General features: G+C 36.7%; 1 protein-coding gene across 1 annotated transcript in view; it reads left to right on the plus strand.

Moving 5' to 3' along the window:
* Window positions 1-1196: 1196 nt before the first annotated feature.
* LOC131060261 (rRNA biogenesis protein RRP5) overlaps window positions 1197-21350 on the plus strand; it is a 229852-nt gene continuing 209698 nt past the window's right edge. Inside the window, exons 1-2 of the mRNA XM_057993438.2 lie at window positions 1197-1558; window positions 1657-1871. Coding sequence (XP_057849421.2) covers window positions 1450-1558; window positions 1657-1871 — 324 coding nt within the window. The 5' untranslated portion in view covers window positions 1197-1449. The remainder of the gene's footprint in view (window positions 1559-1656; window positions 1872-21350) is intronic.

Here is a 21350-nt window from a genome sequence, read left to right on the forward strand (position 1 = left end):
ATTTAATTAATAGTTGAATGATGGTTAAATAATCAAATAAATATCAAATATCTATTTAATTAAGTGGACAGAAATGGGCGTCTACAGTTATTATTCAACATGTTAGTACAAGTTTAAATTAAATGCATAGTGTTGTCTATTTAAAAACATTATTATCAGACATTTCAAAAATAAAATTGACATGCAGATGAGACAATTGACATAGTTTTATATAGTTTTGATTGTCAAATTGACAATGTCAACTTTCTAACTCAATGCAAATTGCCAATAGTTCCAAAATCAACTAGAAGCCCCACAATTCTATACAAAATTTTAGGCAGTCTTCATTGAATTAAGCACTCTATATTACTATTCCTAATTTACAAAATGGTCAATAATACCATCCCTACCACTAGTTTGATTGGATCAATAATTCTCTCAAACTATCTACTTTTCAAAGAACAAAACCGCCCTGCTAGCGTTTGATAGGAACTTCATAGCAACGCGGCCTTGTTTTATATTACTTAGGAAATCCTATGCCAAATGTTACGCTTTGGAGTCATCTCTATTTTATTTGCTTCTTTATTGGTGATATTCACTATTTCTCCTAAGCCCCGATCAAATTACAATTTCTACTTACAATTATATAACCCCAAATGTTACGCTTTGGAGTCATCTGTATTTTATTTCCTTCTTTATTGGTGATATTCACTATTTCTCCTAAGCCCCCATCAAATTACAATTTCTACTTACAATTATCTAACCCCAATTATTGAAAAAATAGAATTCACCTTACTAAAACAAATTCTAATTTGTGACTTATAGAATAAATAAATAAAACGACCCTCAATAACTTAGCCTAATAAATTTTAATTAAACTTAAATTGATAATTATAAAATAAAATAAAATAATTTCCAAGTAAATAAAAACAATTCTTAAAAGAAACAAAGACAAAAAAGAAATAATTCTTAAATAGTTTAAAATAAAATAAAATAATGTTTTGAATAAATAAATAAATATAATATTTTAAGATTGATATATTTCAATATGGAAGAAATATATATTTAAGATATTTAAATATTAAAATTATTTTAAAAATAATTTTTATATAAAATTATTAAGAAATTATTAAATTATCACAGTTTAAGACTATAAATACATGTACTATTAACTATTCAATAAATATTTAAAAATAAGACTAAAAATATATTGCCAGTTCTAAGTTCCCCGTTGTAACAGTGTGCAATTAGGGCATGTTAAGTATACATCTTTTACAACGTCTGTACACTGAACTCCCTGGCCGTGGGTTTTGTGGAGGTTTATGCTGCATTCCACAAGGATTTACTTTCATCTGCTACACATTCTCTGAGCTTAATTTTCCTTCCTTTCATACAAAATTGTTTGCGAAGTTTGTTTTCTTTTTTCTTCCTTACGCTCAGCAGCTTCACAGTGCCTTCAAGCTGTAGACCATGGTAGCCCAGAAGAAAAATCTCAAGAGAAAAAACGAAGATGTTAAATCTCTACCAGCAAAAGTTTCAATGTTGCCCGTACCAGAGGAGGCGCCTGATTTCCCTAGGGGTAAAACATCAGTTATTCTTATCATATTTTAACATATTTTCCTCATAAATTTATCACGAATTTGCATTATGTCATGGTTTGATGTGGGGCTACCGCAGGGGGTGCAAGCGTGCTGAGCCGGGCGGAGGTAGCTGAAGCAAGAGCCGAGGTCGATGCTCAGTTTGATACGGAGGAGCAGAAACAGTCACTTTCAAAGAAGCGCAGAAAATCAACAAAACCATCATCGAATGCGTATGAACGCGAGGGCGAACTCCTGTTCCAAATTGGGATTACTGGCAAATTACCAAAATTCGTTAATACTCTCCGCTATAAGGTATGGAATTCACACCCTTAAGGTATACTCAGTCTATAGCATGGTCACCATTAAACTCCACCATAGGATGAGGACTGGGGTACCTACGTCCACCGCTGACAATACTTATATAGAATGTAGCAAACCCTTATTTATCTACTCACATACTTTCACTTAATGGCGTTCGTTAAAAGGTCTCAATTAGCTGGACAATGTAAGGTGTAGATTAATTCCAGAGAGCTTTTAGTGCATATACACCGTCTCATACAGCAGTTATTACACATTTGAGTTTCTTCACGGAATACCATTTTCTAGCCCGTATATATTGTTTGGTGTTTTAGACCTAGATTTTAGTTTTTAAATAAGTTACAATCTACCTCGTCTTACTAAATTGACTTGTGCCCGTAACTGAATTTCTTTTTCTACAACATAACATTGAGTTGATATTTAGAGTTGGTGAGGTTCAGGGCACAAATGCTAGTTTGTAGTTATAAAGACGCAGGGAATTCTCAGAAAGGAGATACACGCCTATTGAGTGATCCTTGTCAGTTGGGGATTGCATCTAATTAAAGGATGAGTCAACCTGGTAAAAACCGAAAATTTCACCTTTGGGTATATAGTGAGATGGTTTGCCCCATCAAACTTGGATATTAGATTAAACTAAAATCTAATTATTGATGGAATCAAACCAGCAAAAACCCGATACTCTCATCTCTGCATCTCTAGCGGGAGGGGGTGCTGAGTAATCTCCGAGCCTCACCTTTTCAAAAGTAAATTAAACATTGGACACATGCATGAAATCACTTAAAAAGATAAAGTTGCGGCAGAATATATTCATGCTATAAACACTTCATAGTTCATAGCATGAATGTATGCATTGCATTTGGAAATGAAAGAAGTAACACTGCATGTAGCATTAGCACTTGCATAGTTGGCTCTTCTTTCAACTTTCCATCTTATTTTGTGACGCAGTTGCATAACTGCTTTTATCTTCCCAAATCAGGAATGTGTGAATATGCTGAAACTTTCATTTCATAACCGAATACCTGAGAGTTTTATAGTTGATATCTGAGTATCAAAAATAGAAAGCTTAACTTCCGGAAAGAGATCTCTGAACTAACATAAAATTGAGACAACTGTAAAATTTCTGTAACTGAGAATGCTCTACAATCTAAAATTAATATAATATCTGAAATCCAGAAATCTGTTATACAGCTGAAAAAAACATTAGTATTGCTAGAACTAAAATCTCAATCACCCGAAGATTTGAAATCTGTAACTACTGAAAATATGAATTCTGGCTATTGAAAATATGAACTGCATTCATTATTATTTTTTAATTGGAGAAGATCGTAGAACTTGATATCAGTGGAAATACTTCAGATGGTGCATTAAAGAGAGGACTTTCCAAGAAGTTATGGATGCCAACTCAGGTATAAATATCCAATGCAGCGCGGGTCCTGCGTTTGGTTCAAAACACAGTGGATTTGTGCACATTTTCTGATGCAGCCAAGAATAGGGAGCCCAATGAAGGGCGATCTTCTCCTTGCAGCAAACCACACAACTCTGCAAACTTATAGAAAGCACCGTACAATCCCATCAAAAGTAGATTCATCACATGAGATAAGCCACCCATACCAGTCAAATTTCAATACACACGCACATGGCTGAAACAAAACTCAACTCAAACTAACAATGCCATTATTGAGTGGATCTCAACACCAAACCCAACAGCTCAATATCAAATCTGGTTTTAACACAACCCATTTGATGATTTATAATCCACTCTCAAAATCTCCAATGTCACATCAAATCACTGATTCAAATCTGAAATAAAAATCAGAACACACGCATACACTTACTGATTTTTAAGCACATCGAGATACATAAACTACCGAGTTTTCAGTACCCCAAATTGCTAACCATTCCATCATGTTTTTCCACTTTAAACACATCCAATCAACACTTTGAATCGTTCAACCCTATATGCAACCCTTAAACACAACATTTGCTCATGTAAAAGATCATAAATACATTGAATAAAAATGCCTTTGATGATCATAACCATAGTTGAACTACTTGCCAAAACCAAAAACTCGCCAAGAAACTCGGGAAAAACTCGGCCAATACTCGGCAACTTAAAAAATTGCTTCAATTCAATTAGAAATGCATTTTTTTTGCGAAATTCAATGAGAAGATGCATCCAATGAGTCAATAAATGAGAACACAAAAGAAACAAATTGAGTCTAGATATATTTAAACGCAAAGTGGGTACAAAATCGCATCCTCATGAGGAATGTTGCTGGCTGGAAGCAAAATAGTAAATAGTTTTTGTAACTAAAAGTAAATAAATCAATACAATTACATCTTCCTCTTCCCAACTCTAGTAAAAACTAGGGGGGGGGATAGAACTAGAGGGTCTAGTCCTAGAAGTCTGCTGTGGGCGTGATTGTGCCTCCTCGCTTGGCATGACTGGCTCAGGCTGTGGCTCATCCTCCATCCTAGATGTAGCTCTGCCTCTAGCTGCACCTGGCACTGGCAATGGCTCCTCATCTTCCTCATCCTCCTCAATGTCATCCAGTGTGAAACCAAATCCACCTCCCTCCTCCGTAGCCTGCCTCTCCAAATCATTGATGTCATCCTTTGTAAACAATGGAGGCTGCTCCTACGATGTCCAATCACCGTAAGGATCTATATCATCCAAATCAATTGGACCAACTGGTGCTTCCTCTACCTTCCTTATGCACAACTGGAGATTATATTGCACAAAGACAAGGTCATTGAGGCTTTTTGGAGCTAACTTGCTCCTCTTCTTTGTGTGGATGGCCTCAAACAAGCTCTAATTGCGATCACAACTGGATGAACTACAAGGTTTACATAAGATTTTGAGGGCAAATTTTCTGAGATTTGGGGTATTTCCACCCCAACTTTGCCACCAAGCATCTGCAAAATAAAATTAGGTTGAGGGTAGCACCTCTTGCGGGGGTTTGAGGGTGAGAGAGGGGTAGAGAGATAGGTCTAGATCTTGGGGGAGAGAGGAGAGAGTGAGATGGAGAGTGGTAGAGAGGGGGATAGAGTAAGAGTGATAGGGAGATAGATAGGTCTAAAATTCGGGGCAAATAAAGTGAGTGAGATTGAGAGAGCGAGATAATGTTGATAGGAGTTTACTGATTATTGAAATTTGACTAAGTCTGAAAATTTAAAAAATCTTCTAAAACCTAGAATTTGCATTATAACTCCTAGAGATCTGAAACCACACTCAAACATCCTGCCAATATATACATGAAATATAACTTAAAGTATACTTAAATGCTCAGTTACCGGTTCTTGCCAAAAATGGCTGGGTCCTGGTCTTGGTTCATGCCACGCAGGACCCACAGGGAACCCAGCCGCCTGGGCAGGACCCGGGTGGGACCCAGGTCGAACCAAGGAGGACCTGGGTGAACCCAAGCCCGTGGGTTCCCAAAAACGGGGCCCATGGGTTAGAAAACAAAGAAAAACAATTAAAAAACAAATTTTTTAATCTTATTTTAGCATTTTGAAACTTGAATCAGTTGAAACTTGAAACTTGAATATTATCTTTTTTGCAAATTATGAATATGATATTACATTTATGATTTATGATATATCAATAACAGAATATTTATTGGCATTGGCAATTATGGATTTATGATTTATGATTTATCTGTTATCATTTATGTATCATTGTATGGGAAAGTTACATTGCATGTTTCATATTTGTATGTTTGAACTGTGAACATATATAATTTTGATGTTTGAAGTTTGAACATATATATATATATATATATATACGGACGAACCCGTACCCGTACCCAATTTTTTTTTTTTCTTTTTTCCGAATCCACGAATCCGTACCTGAATCCGAACTGGAACCGGTAACTTAGCTTAAATGTTATATTTCATGTATATATTTTGATGAAGAGAATGAGACTGACTTGGAAAAAAAAAAGAGATAATTTTTTGACATGTTTGGGCCTCTTTTTTTTAATGCAGCCGAGTTTTTCCCAAGAACTCGGCGAGTAAAAGTCGTACAAACTTGCCTTGAAGAAAAACTCGCGAGTTTTTAACTACTCGCCGAGTAGTCCAACTATGATCATAACACATTCTTGCTACTTGTAGAAGAAATATTGAAATCTTGTGATATAGCATTGGGTTTTTGAACTAGTAAAAATTATTTAGAAAATTTGAACAAATACCTACATTAAACCCTAGCTGTCATAGTTTTATGCGACTTGGCTACAGACTGATGAAATCCTAGTTCTGAGCTACAGAAATGGTTCCAAAAAACCTAGGTTTTTGTAAAAAACTTGGCTTAGTTTTTCAGATTATAGAATTCCACGATTTCCAGATTAATGCATGCATGATTTTCAAAAAAGAATGCTTGCATGTTTCACAAAAAAATAGGTGTGACTTTGTGCAGAAGAAACTAATGAATCCTACTTTTGAAAAAATCCTCAAATGTTCTTTTGAAAGAAAACTAGTGTTGTGAATGGAAAAAATCCTTTTACATACTCCTTAATGTGATATTGCATTGTAAATATAAATAGAACACAATATTTTTCTATTAGATATTAGGTTAATGATTATAACGAGTTTCATCTCCTTATATGGAGTCTTTGGATGAAATGGATAAAGATGACACATCAAAGATACTAAAAAAGGAAAAACAACACATCACTTTAGTCACTATTACAAGGTAAGCTTTATCTTTTAATAAGTAACAACCCTCCACATGGGTCCTCAGAAAAGGATTTTGGCATGCAAATGAATGGTATTAATGCAAATTGAATAAGCAATGTGCAAGTCACCACCTCCTAATCACCCTCATAAAACTGTGAATTTTTAACTTTCTCAAAGTGTCATGATTAGGTGCACTTTGCCAAACATGGCCCTCCAAAGATTACAACCAACAAGGGACTTACAAATGAGAGGGAAACAATTTGAATTTGATTGTTTGAAGAGTAATGATTCCTTTAGAAATAGAGTTTTAGAATACAAAAATCCAAAATTGCAACACAAAAGTTTTTGATTGAATTTGATAATTGATCCTTGAGATGCTTCTGCATCAACTTCTATACAAAACATGACCTGATAAGGCATATGGGACATTTATAATCAATTTTTTACTCTTAGTTATTCATTTTATGCATAGAAGATAATTGATCGTTTACAAACCTAATATATTTTGCCAAATAGATGCATCAATCTAGACAAATTGTAATGCATTAAGCCTCACAACCAAGACACTAGCCCAGGGAACAATTTTTTTTGAAAGAACACAATAATGACTCCAACATGTTTAATATACAACTTTGCCATATTGTATTCCTCACCAATGTGCCTACAAATTGCATGTCAAGCACATGACACATAAGATATTAATGACACTACAAGACATCAATACTGCTCCAAGCAAGGTGGCACAAGTAGAAAGGCTTACTAATCATATGATGAAGTCAACATGATAATCCTATGAGAGAGTGGAGCTACAACACAATAATGATAGGGTGCTAGCTTGTGATCGCATTCTCTCGCAAACACAACACAAGAGTAGGATGAGGGAACCATTTATCTTCAATCCACTCCCTAAACACACCTTAGGATGCTCATATCATCGGGGGAAACCTAAGCAAGTGGTGGGACAACTAGGAGATACAATACCTTCACTTGTCAAATGACCACTAGTTTCCTATACATGGAGTAGGATGGAGGTTACAACTACCACTTATCTTTTTGGCTACAATTCAAATGATACCCAAACATAAGGGGGAGACCTTCACAAAAGGTTACTCTACTAGTGGGTACAAGCCCTCAACCAAATGGAATGATCATCAATTGATTTTGTGCAAAGGCGGGCTTCCCAATGCAAAAGTGGGATATCTTCCAAGTAGGGACCACTATGAATCAAATGTCAACATGGGAATGTAGGGAATACTACTGTCAGTGAGAGGGGCGGGGGGGTGAATCAGTGACAATGGAGTCAACAAAAATCTACAACTTTTTAAACTTAGTCTTTTATCATTAAAACAGATTTCATGAGAGCAAGAATTACTGAATAAAAGATTTGTGTCTTCTAAATTGGCAGACTTAATTCACTTATCAGAAGATGAACACAATGAGCGCAATTGACAACACAAAATTTATGAGTGGAAAACCCTCTGGGGTATAAAAACCACTCTCAAACAATGCCTCACTGGATTACTCAAATTGTCTCACTGACATATACAAATTGTCTCACTGACATATACAACACATCTCACTGATGTCACAAGAATTGAAAGTCTTCTAAAACAAAAGAAAAGCACACAGAGATGATCCTCTGTTTTCTATACAAAACATAATTCATCTATTGCAGAATATAACCTTTTGACATGCCTGCCACATCACAATGGCATTAACTGTTTGTTGTTGACAAATGCCTCTGCACACCAAAATAGATCCAACCTTCAACTGGTAATTCAAGAGTACTGTCTCTGTTTCACAGAACTTTCTGTTGTAATCAGACTATTTCTTCATATCTTCAGAATTCAATCACATCTTAAAAAACCACTCATGTTCTGTCGATCCCCTTGTTTTAATATCAGATTACAACCACCACATAACTGTCTTCGACTAGTTTGTCAAGTTCATTAAAAAACAAACCGACTGTTAAGGAAATTAATCCATGATTGTCGATATCATGATTGTCAACATATAAAGTTGCACTCATTTATTCTAAGGACCAATGAAAAACCATACTGCCATTCGGATGTCATCCATGCTACAAAAGAGATGTCAACTATTCTGTCACTACAGTCGACTATAAGCTTGAAGACATAAAACCCGACTGTCCTTAATAGAGAAAGCAACTAAGAAGATGTTCATTCATTGAAGCAGAGAGAATGATTAAAGAAGAGGACACTCAACTGGATACAAAGCAAGATTCAATTTCATAGTCCAAAAAGCATGTTCCATCCTTCAAGGAGATATATACAAATGAGCAGAATAACTCTATACCATCTTCTTATCAAATCACTCGCATGACTAATTCTGTAAAGGCCACTAACTATGTCTTCAACACATCCACAATATTAACAGCATCATTATCAGTCATAGAGACTAAGCAATCATCTACACTTGATCAGAACAAAATGCGTAGAAAGAGTAAAAGTAGGTTTAGGCACCAAAATTGTTTTTGTCATCAAAATGCCCAAAGTTGCAACAGGGAAGACTCAACAAACATATCGGAACAACTTTCATATACAAAGTTTCCTTGGAAAAAGATTGGAAGAGTTAATTTTCCGATGAAAAGAGGACTAGAGTGTGCCAAGAGTACTATAGTGCAAAAGATTGGAAGAGTAACAAAGGACTAGTTTGTGCCAAGAGGATTGTAGCAGTTGAAGGGAAACTAGTACGTGTGAAGGATTGCAATTGTTGCGTTGTAGTCGTAGAAACATACTATAGTCTCAACCTAGCGTTATGGTCTAGGAAAAGCACCAGTGTCCAAAGGCAGAGGTCGAGGCCAAACAAAATGTTTCTCTAGGAATTGACTCAGAACCTCATCTTGGACACTCAACTAGGTTTCTCTAACATTGGAAACACTTGAAAAATACCTATAGACAATTGAAAAGTTGAGGTGAATGAGTAGGAGATCACACTCGATCTCGTGGTATGCTCGATCATTGAAACACATACAAGCATAAGAGACACTTCTCAAACTGTAGGGAGATTGACAAGGGACCCTATGATGAATCCAAGGACATGAGAGAGGAAGGGAAATGTTTACAATACACCCCACTCACTCTCCCCTCTCAAGGAGAAACAAAAACCACAAAATGATACCATCCTACAACATTTTGCAATCACAAACACAAGGCTAGGGGAATGAATCTATCCAACATTCCCATGAAACCAAAATTGAACATTTGCCAACACATTGAGTTCATTTTTTCCTCATTCCAAAGATGCTCTAAATTTATTTTACCAACATATCAAGAACAATGAAAAGTATAGAAATGGCATGTGGTTCAACACCAACGTCAAGACATGATAAATGCAATGTTAGCTTTTTCTCCACCTGTGCGGGCAGCGTTGGTGCACAAAGCGGTAGGTTCCAAATTCCTAAAGCTATGCGTTCTTTGAGTGCTAGGGTTGTCAAAATTAGAGCAGTGCCCTCTTTGACGTTAGTTTTAGCTAGACCCAAGGGGGCTTCCCTAGAAGCACCTTGATTAGGATTAAACCCAACTAAATGTAGACAATGTATAAATTGTGTAGTATTACTTGGTGCATGTTTATTCTAAAAAGCTATTAGTAGGTTAGGGATTAACCTATTGCTATAATGTCTATTAAGTTGATAAGTACACCACTACGTGACAATAGGATGCGAGTATGTTTAAAATGACTCTTGAGAATCATAATTGCTGTGGATTATTGAAGATGTTTACATGGTTATAACACTGAGTCATGAAGCACATACAATCTATTTCCTACTACTCTACTAGTGTAAGATGTTTTTGGTTTAAATGCATGGTGGATCATTTCTTTTAGGACCAATGCCTATTCATTGGGTTTTAAAGTCTAAGGACATTGTCAGGAACAACAAATCAATTTCACAAAGGAATATGAGCTAGCATTTACACACACGACAAATAATGATATCGAGCAATTGGTGATACTTAGTAATCGATCATTGATTGTCGAAATTCATATGCAATGAAGAAAAGACCATTATGAAGCATGTAATGACTTAGAATGCTGTCCCATTCCTTTGATATTTGATCGCATTCATATCAGTGAACTAGAAAGAGCAAACCCTTAGCTAGAACTTCCCAAAAATCCACAAATGAAATTGTGGAGATAGTCAACTGCAACAATTATTTACAATACTAACTTTGATATTTACAAATATTTGCTTCTCAAATGTTGACTAGACTTGCAATTGTTGAAACCTTAGGCTTGTAGTTGTGTGGAAATGTGAAATGATCGACCTTCTTTCTGGAAAATTAATTGGCATATATGGCGTTTTGTTGGTTGCCTTGTTTTGGAAATCAAGGAGGAACTAGATAGTCAATGGATGTTGTGTATAAGTAGAGCTTAAATCTTGTGAAATCAGTGAGATGAATGGTTTAGTCTAGGAGCAAGGACCACCAAGAGTGGAAAAGCAACTAGTGCATTAATGAAAGCATGGTCATCCACATCCACCGTCGCCAAAAGTACATGTGAATGTATGCCCTTGAGATGACTATTTGTTTTGGGCATGAGAAACCCAATTTGGAGTAGTTTCAACATCAAATCTGGTCATTAATGGTACCCTAGATTGTATTGGGAGGTAGGTAGGAGTGAATAATGCAAAATGTGCGAGTTTTGGGGATTACTGGTTAGACATACTTCATGAGTTACCATTGTTTGGGATTAGGGATTAGGGATTAGGGATTAGGTATATTTCATAGCTCAAAGCAAATACATACGTGTATCCTTGCTTCTACAATTGTGAAAGGACATATGAAGGAAGTTATTGTGGTTCAAGGATTGAATGTACCAAGGAATTCATTATCAGAATATATTTAGTCAGCTATTTTTAGTCATTCTATTAATGGTCATTTAGTTCATTTAGTATTTATTTATTTATTGTTTTTTTAATGCTTCTTTATTAGAAGACGTAGCTAGCTTTTTAGCTTTAGTTAAACGGTTTGTTCTTTTTAGAACATCGTTATGTAAATCTCTATATATACATTCTATATTCATGAACAAAATTTTTAGACAAAATGTGGGTTTTCTGGAAACTTTATTTCAAAGTTTTTTTTTAAGGAATTTTCGTGGGTCTGTTTCAAGCAGCATTGAGGGTTTGTGGTCGTATTTTTTTTCTAGGTTGTGTTTTTGCTGGATAGATCATAAGCAGGTTTCGCATCATTTCAAGCCGGGTTTTCTTTTTCACTCGACCTTCTCTGCGTCATGATTTTTACACCGCTTGCGTTTTTTACAAACCTTCTCCGTGTGTTTTGTGCGCCTCACCCACGCTAGGATTTTTTTTTGGCTTGCGTTTCTTTTTGGTTGAGCCTCTATCTTTTTCCCGTGGCACTCCTGAAGGGAGGCATTTGTGATTCAATGCGTTTTCTGAGGTGCAACTGTTTTTTGGGAGTCATGATTTTTTGGGTGACATTTTTTTTCCTTGCGCGACGAACTATTTTATGACAGCGACTAGGTTATTTACCTTGAGATCTGTGCCATTTTTTTTTTTTGCTGATTATTTTCCTACAATCTAGGGTTTGTGGATTTGTTTTTGAGTTTTTAGCAAATTTTGAAATTTGTGCATTGGGATTCGTGCCTCTAATTCTATGCTAGGGTTTTCAATGTCTCGATATTTGTGTCGATTGTTTTTGCTATGATTTTTAGATCATATAGTTTTGCCTTGTTTTTAGTGCCTTCACAAGGTTGACCTTGTTTGACCTCGATATTCATGATGGCATCTTTGACCAACAAAATGTTGGAGCACAACCAAAAGTTCAACGGCCGCAACTACAACACCCAGAAACAGTGCATGATGATAATTTTTGAGTATCGTTGTCTTAATCAAGTTGTTCTAGGTAAGTCTACTTGTTTTGAAGTGGAGAAATTTGATGAGCAAAATCGGGAGGCTGTTGTGCTCATCAAATTATCTGTCACAGATGATCAACTCCCTTAGGTGCTATCTGGAAAAAAACAGCTAAAGAGATTCTGGATCTCTTGAAGGATCTTCATGAAACGTTCAACAAGAGCCGAGCTTGCTTTTTGAAGAATATGCTGTTTTCTATCATAATGGATGAGAAGAAATCTCCCCAAGCACATCTCACAAAGATCAAGGACATCCGTGACCAGTTGGAGGCTATTGGCCGCAACATGGAGGAAGAGGATATGGTAGTGATCACGCTGAAAAGCCTACCCCGATCCTACGAGCATTTCATTGAGATGCTCAATATTACCTCTGATAGTGTTGATCTGAAGTTTGTTGATCTTTGCAACAGGATAGATGGAAGCAACAATTTGGAAACAATGCTAGTTTGTCCTCCACTGAATAGGCCTTCACAACCAAAGCCTCAAATAAAAATAAATGTAAACCTCTGTCTTCCCAGCAAAAAACACAAGGTCAATTTCAAGGAGTCTTCCAAGAAGAAAGGTGTCTGGTGCAACTATTGTCACAAGTTTGGCCACATGAAGAAAGATTGCAAGAAACGGTTGGCGTCTGAGCAATCTCGACAGGGAGGGTCTAATCAAAAGGCCCAAGCTGCTACGCATTTTGATCAAAAGGAGTCTACCTTCTATGTGTTATTGGCCAACCACCCATCTGAACAAGAGAATTCATCTGCTTGGTACATCGACTCTGGCGCCTCTCAACATTTCACACATTGTCTGGATTGGTTTACAAAGTACACGCCTTTCACTGATAAAGTGATCTTTGGAGGAGGTGAAGAGTATACTGTTGTCGGCAAGGGCAATGTTCATATTTCATTTGGAGGGAGATATTTGATCTTTCTCAATGTATACTTCGTCCCAGGTATGGAGCTCAATCTGTTGTTAGTCAGTCAGATTATGCATCATTCTCCACAGCTGGATGTCGTCTTCAGTTCGCACAAGTGTAACATTGTTGATAGGGAGACTCACACTACAGTTGCTATTGGCCTTGAGGATCATGGTCTTTATAGACTTGTTGATTCTGGTGATTCTCTGGAGTATGTCTTGGCAGTCAAAAGTACTTCCATCAACAATCTTTGGCATCAACGGTATGGGCACCTGAATATTCACTATCTCTGTCAGTTAGTTCAGGAGGGTCTAGTTGTTGGATTACCTGAGATTTAGATTCAACATCATGGAGTTTGCGGAGCTTGCCAAGTTGGAAAGTAGCATTAGACTTGGTTTTCAGATGAGGACGCTTGGAGAGCATCCAAGGTCTTGGAGTTGGTTCATGCAAATATTTGTGGCCCGATGAACACTCCATCAGTCACTGGATGCAGGTATTTTTTGTTGTTTGTTGATGATTTCAGCAGGAAAATGTGGGCGTATTTTCTCAAGCACAAATCAAAGGTGTTCAACATGTTTCAGAAGTTAAAGGCCTTAGAGGAAAAAAAGTTTTGCTGTCCGATAGTCTCTCTTCGGTTCGACAATGGCGGGGAATTTTGTTCTACTGATTTCTCCAACTTCTATGCATCACATGGCATTAAGCATCAACTTACCACACCTTACACCCCTCAGTTGAACGATGTTGTTGAGTGCAGGAACCGTACAATCACTGAGATGGCCCCATTTATGTTGGAGCATAGAAATGTTCCAAAGAAGTTTTGGGTGGAAGTAGTCTACATTGCAGTTTAGCTTTTGAACTTGTCTCCCACGCAGGTCATTAAGAAGATGACCCCACAGGAAGCCTTGTCTGGTAGAAAGCCGAAAATCAGTCATTTGAAGGTTTTTGGCTCTACTGCTTATGTTTGGGTTCCAGATGCCAAGCGCATGAAGCTAGATTCCAAGAGCCAAAAATTGATGTTCATAGGCTACAGTGACACTCACAAGGATTATCGTCTTATTGATGTAGACATTGATTATCTCATATTTAGTCAAGATGTGGTATTTGATGATGAAGGAGGGCCTTTCGAGTCTTCTTCTTCTGTCTTGAGCCCTGAGGATCAGCCTATGAAGGCTATAGATATGGGTGTTCGCCTTCCCTTAGCTCCATCTCATGGGAGGGCTTCAGATGACTTTGCAGTTGTGGCGTCTCCCAGGCATGACATTGTGCCATCCGACTTTCCTCAGGAACCTTAGGATTCACATCCAGATAAGTTTGCTCTAGATATACCAAGTGATGTTCCTCCTGCAACAAATGTTGGTATTTCTACTCTCTAGCCTAAGTGGTGGGCCAAGACCATTGGTGATCTTCGTGATGATAAATTGATTGAAGGTAGATCAGCTAGAGTTAAGAGCAAGCATAACACAATTAATTTTGCTCTTATGGCCAACATTCATAGTATTTATGAGCTTCAGACATATTCAAAGGCTAAAGGTGTACCTGAGTGGGAATAGGCTATGGCAGCTAAATATAATAGTCTTCTAAAGAACAACATTTGGGTCCTGTCTGATCTACCACCAGGGAAGAAGCCTATTGGCTGCAAATGGGTGTATAAAATCAAGTATAAGGCTGATGGAACCTATGATAAGTACAAGGCTCAGTTAGTAGCAAAGGGTTTTCACAGGAGGGCATTGACTATGAGGAGAGATTTGCTCCCACAACCAAGATGAGCACCATTTGGCTTGTCCTCGCGATTTTTATCCCAATTTGGATGGAAAGTCCATCAAATGGATGTCAAGAGTGTTTTCCTCATTGGTGATTAGCAGGAAGAAGTCTATATGACGTAGCCTCCAGGTTTCAAGGTTGTTGGTAAGGAACACCAGGTATTCAAACTAGTAAAGGCTCTCTATGGCCTCAAATAGGCTCCTCGTGCATGGTACATTAAAATTGATTACTTGATTAGTCATGTCTTTCAGAGGAGTCCTTTTGATCCCAATTTGTATGTCAAGCATACTGGTGGTGATATTCTTCTTCTTGTCATCAATGTTGATGATCTGATCATTATTGGTATTGCAACACATTTGATTGACTAGGTCAAACAGAATTTGTGCCAATTTTGATATTATAGATTTGGGACTTCATTATTGTCTTGGTGTAGAGGTTTGGCAGATAGATAGCCACATATTCATTTCTCAGTCAAAGTATGCCAAGAGTCTGCTGGATAAATTTCGGATGCACGATTGCAAACCTGCATCTACACCTATGGAGAAAGGGCTGAAATTGCCAGCCAAGTTGGATTCACCCGTGGTAGATGAAACTTCATTCAGGCAACTAGTGGGCAGCCTCATATACCTCATTGCCACTAGATCAGACATTAGTTATGCTGTGAGCTACATTTCTCGCTTCATGTTAGCCCCAAAAGATGAACATTGGGTTGCAGTCTTGATTTTGGCATTTTGTATAGCAGGAGCAAAGATCCTGGGCTCGTTGGTTTTACAAACTCCAATTGGACAGGTTGTGTTGATGACAAAAAGTCTACTTTTGGGAATGTTTTTAGTTTGGGCACATGTATAGTCACATGGACCAACAAGAAGTAGCAGGCAATAGCTCCTTCCTTGACCGAAGCTGAGTATCGGTGAATTGTTAAGGCAGCTTGTGAGGCAATTTGGCTTCAAAGATGCTTGCAGACATTCAAATGCCTCAAGCAGGGCCTACTTCCTTGATCTATGATAATCAAGGGGTTATGAAATTAGCCAAAAATCTAGTCTTCCATGAGCGGACCAAGCATGTGGAGCTCCATTGTCATTTCATTTGCAAGCATGTCGAAGATGGATCGGTGATCTTGCAGTACATTCCAACTGAGGACCAGGCTGCATATATTCTCACCAAGTCTCCAGTCTGGAAAAGTTTGTAAAATTTAGGGGGCAACTTGGTGTACATTCCAACTGAGGACCAGACTGCAGATATTCTCACCAAGTCTCTCAGTCCGGAAAAGTTTGTAAAATTTAGGGGGCAACTTGGTGTAGTTGATAGAATGACCATTAAGGGAGGGTATTAGAATATATTTAGTCAGTTATTTTTAGTCGTTCTATTAATGGTCATTTAATTCATTTAGTTTATTTATTTATTGTTTTTTTAATGCTTCTTTTATTAGAAGACCTGGTTAGCTTTTTACCTCTTTAGCTTCAGTTAAACAGTTTGTTCTTTTTAGAACACTGTCATGTAAATCTCTACATATACGTTCTATATTCACGAATAAAATCTTCCAATTGTTTTTTCATTCATCCCTTAAGGCATACAAATAAGACGAGGTTTGAATCTACGATCCCAATTAGGCAATACGGTTTAGAGTGTTGGTGATGCCTCATACCTTATACCAGATTAGAAGTATTCTTGCATTTTTGATATCAATAAAGGATATGAAAGGAAGTGATACAACTTGTGGATTGTAGATACCAAAGAAAACATATTTGAGAAAAGGGGTTGCTTGAACTCCAACTTCAATAGCTGACTTACCATAAAGGATGGAGGAGTTGGGAGTGCTTGTTACAAGGTACCCAAATAAGGATATGTTAGAACTTGTGATCTTGATGAGATACATAGTGAAAAGAGTTGGGGATCAAAGTTTGGGGGTACCATGGGAACAATACTTTGGTAAGGGGATGGATGAAACTCTGACTTTGACAGGTAATTGTAGTGCAAAGGGTTGGCGAGTTGGGGTTTAGAGGGAAAGCATGTAGGTAAGATAAATTCAAAACATCGATAAGGGCAAGGGATTAAGACAAGGAATGGGTGAAAGTGATGTTGGGAAAGAAAACTTCGAAGTTCAAATAGGGAAATAATGAATTGGGGGAATGGATGAAAGGTATGCCACCATGATAACGTTTGATATCTCAATAGAGACAAAGGAACAAGGCAGAGTTGGATGAAAAAGGCATACCGTGTCATGCCCTGCTAGTTTTGGGTTGGCAATGCATTAAACTAACACAAATCGGTCTTTATAAATAAATAACTTTAGGCAATAAGATCTAATAAAGGAAGACGACTAGCATAAATATAAAATACTCCTTAAGTGGCAAATTCCTAGGGAGGCCGACCAAGGTTCAATATAAAGAGCCGACATAGGAAAATGATAATTCTATCAGGATCGACTAAGATTGAGAACAACACATAATGTGGTCGACTAGAATTAGAGGAGATTACATAGCAAAGTATTTTAAATGGGCCGACTAAGATTTATTTAGAAGGGGAGACCGATTGAGTTTGATTAAGGGATGTTATTAGGCAGTGATTCCATAATTAAGCAAAAGACAATTAATTAACGCAACAGGGCAGCGATTAATTATTAAGGGTTCTATCCCTTGCAAGGGCAATAGACTTAATGAAAGGGTGTGACTTCTTCTCACTTGAAGATATAAAAGGAAGGACAAATCAATTGGACAAGCATTCATAGAAGGATCAAAGAAAATAAGGGAAAAATAAAAGAATTAAAATTAGAATTGGAACATAAATAAATAGAATTATACATCTATGGACATGTGTTCATGCATTAGAGATACTAGCAGAAATTATTGATCTTGCGAAGAAATCCAAATAATTCTTTATTATTAACATGGAAGGATTCATATGATAGTCCATCCTGAATTTAGAGAAATAGATCGCAAATAGGAAGGACGGCTAGCCTTCCAAGTTAACGAGACCCAAGTATGCCACCCCGAGATGAATGTTATGCTCGTGGGCTAGGGGGCCTTTCACGAAACTCAAGTATGCCACCTCGAGATGAATGTTATGCTTGTGGGCTAGGGGGCTTAGAGTGCCCTTGAGATTGATGTCCCATCAAGTACGCCACCCCTCGGGATGGAATGGATGCCCATCCTTCCATGCCTAAGGGCTAGGAGGTGGAATGGAAAACTGACCTTTCATGGCCTTGGGCTAGAACAAAGAGGACAACCATCATCTAAGGTGAATTGAGGGATGGAAGGCTGACCCACCTTCAATGCTCATGCAGTTCAAGGGTGACCAACCTTGAGATTGCGGTTTGCAAATGTTTCAATGAATTCCTAATGAGACTATTATAGGAATCTACTGTGGAATGGCTATTGCTTATGTGGATTTTAGTATGAATGTTGTTTATGGATAGCATGATGTTTACTAATGATAAGTAAGATATATGTTATCACGACCTTATGACTTAATTTCAATTTCTAGTGACTAATGTTGTGCAGGAACTAGACCAAGATTTTTCTTAACGAATGGGTAAATTTGTATTCTTAAATGTACTATAACTCTTATTTTAATTGAAAATGTGGTTTTAGGGCAAAATCTAGGATTATCCCAATAAGGGACATTACATACTGGAAGGGAAACTCTGACATAGGTATAGTGAAATACTAAATCTAACAGGAGAGTGAATGAATTTTTTTCTTACAAGTCCTTTAACCAGTTATGATAACATGTTCAAAAGCAATATCAGTTTCAAACAAATAAAAATATAAAAGCATAACACCAGATTTACATGGGAAACCATTATAGGAAAAAACAAAGGTTACAATACAATGCATAGAGCTAATGCTGTTCAGGAGTAGTTACAATAACAGAGAATTTTGGAGCAATTTCAACAACTTAACGACATCTTAGAAAACAACAAGAGTGTCTGACAAAAGAAACTAAGTGTCTGACAAAAGAAACTAAGGCACCGACATATTTATAGAGCTCACATATGAAAGGTAGTTGCCCATGGCTTCTAAAATCATCTCCCATGCCCAGGTAGTCATGTGGTGTCCAAAACAACAACTTTCCATAACCTGGATACGTTGCACATAGAACTTTCCTAACAACTAACATTTGACCTTCCATAATGGTATTTTTTCCATATGTACTTTACCCACTTAGATAGAAATCGCCAAAGTTGTAATTAGGTGTCCATCGTGCACATAGAAACCTACTAAAAACAACTCAACAATAAATATAAACTACCAAACATTAACTCCCCATGAGTCTTTAGTCCCGACATAGCAATTTCCACATACAAGGACACATGTCACCAAAGCACACAAATTCCTTTACCCAAGATGAGCGCCCATGTGTCAAGTGGCACAATTTCATGCTCCTCACTTCAAATGTAGGAAGCCAACTCACAATCGGGTCCCACAAAGTGATATAGCGACATAGTAAGTTAACACTTAAGAAATACATAATAAAATAATAAAATATTAATCCATGTTGTGACTCTAAGGTTGAGACAGCTTAATCCAACACATAGTCCCAAGAAGTTTCAATATAAAACCTTCAACACATTGATAAACACATGGGAGAAGAAGAGGGAGAACACTTGGGTAAACTTTGACCAAAGGGGGCCCCGCCAAAAGCACAAAGGAGCTAGGATTCAAGCGTAGCTGACTACATTCAATATTAGGTGCCATCAGGAGGATTACAATTCATCCAATAGGAGGTTCTAATATAAATGATATAATTACAAAATAGGACACCAAGTTTCTAAAGTATACATTTGATACCATATTACAATAATGAGAATGAATCCTAATTGCATATGAAAATCGAAGGCAAGGATTACTCAAGGTGAGGGTACACAGTGACGTCAAACAACTTTCAGAGTGTGGCATGCCCTTCACAACCACATCAAACCCTTACGAGTTCTCATATAATGTCATAGAGTTAACATCTTGGTTCTTTTTATATATATATCCAACGAAGTTTAATGATTGCTTAATTTATAACTCTCGCTCGTTTTGTTCTTGGATCTCTTTGGATTCCAACAAATGTCAAGAGGCACTTTTTTCCTACATTCTATAGTTCAAAATTTAGGTTCATAACACAAATCACTATTTGAGTATGGCACACAAATCAGTGCAACAAATATAACATTTTTTGGACATGGTTTCAAAAGATTCTAAATTGAAAAATATAAAGGAGTTATTTTATCTCCCTTTCCAATTCATTCATATGCATTTACAATTTGAACTTTTTTATTTATTTATTAATACCAGAATTGTAGAAGTTTCCAATTTCGCCATTAACTTGAAGTCATAAAACCTTGATTTTTTCCTATGAATCTAAAACCAAGTTTGGAAAACTAAGAACACCTTGTGGTTCCAAATATGATCAACATTATTTTCTTTCTGTTAAATCACTGTTCAATGATTCCCTATATTTTTTGCCACAATTATGTCTCAAAAATGGATTTTGTAAAATAAAAAAGAATAAATTTAAGTTCAATGTAAATCCAAGAATTAACTTATAATTGCAAGCCATATGCATCCCACTAGAGTGGCCATGACAAAGCATAATTTAAGAACTTAAAAAACTAGCAAATAAAGAAAAATACCTTCAATTCTTGGAGTCCAACCAAGGCAAAATTCAAGCAACTTAAAAGGTTTTGGAGAGGCAAAACACTTTCAAATCCAAAGCACACCAAATGCAATCTTTTGCAATGCAATTCCCAATTCAAACAATCCTTCCACAGCAAAACTTCCTCCATTCTTTTCCATTTTCATGAGAGGGTTGGAGAGAGAGAGAATTTTTTTTATATGTAGAGGAAGGGATGAAATAGAAAAATGCAAGTCTTTTCCTTTTATCACTTTTCCAATTTTCTATTTCTTTTTCCTTTTTAACTTAATTTTTCTATTTTCTTTCAACAAAATAAGATTAGTGTAAATCCTTTTCTCATTTTCAAGGATAATGAATAATTCAAATTAATATTCCAAGCAGAAAAATATTTTCAGTTTCCCAATTTAAAGAATCAATGAAATGATTCCAACTTGGTTTTCCCAACCAATGAAATAATTTCAAATAGCAATAAGTTGAATGTAATCTCCAATGCATTTAACTAGCATTTACCTTTTTTTTTTTCCAATGCATAAAATATGATCAAAATGTAATGATTTATCCTTCAAGATATAATTGAAATTCAAATAATGAATAAACAATTACCACCGAAATCTATTCATGGA

The sequence above is a fragment of the Cryptomeria japonica genome, chromosome 1, assembly GCF_030272615.1.
Source record: "Cryptomeria japonica chromosome 1, Sugi_1.0, whole genome shotgun sequence".
In the NCBI taxonomy this organism is placed as follows: domain Eukaryota; kingdom Viridiplantae; phylum Streptophyta; class Pinopsida; order Cupressales; family Cupressaceae; genus Cryptomeria; species Cryptomeria japonica.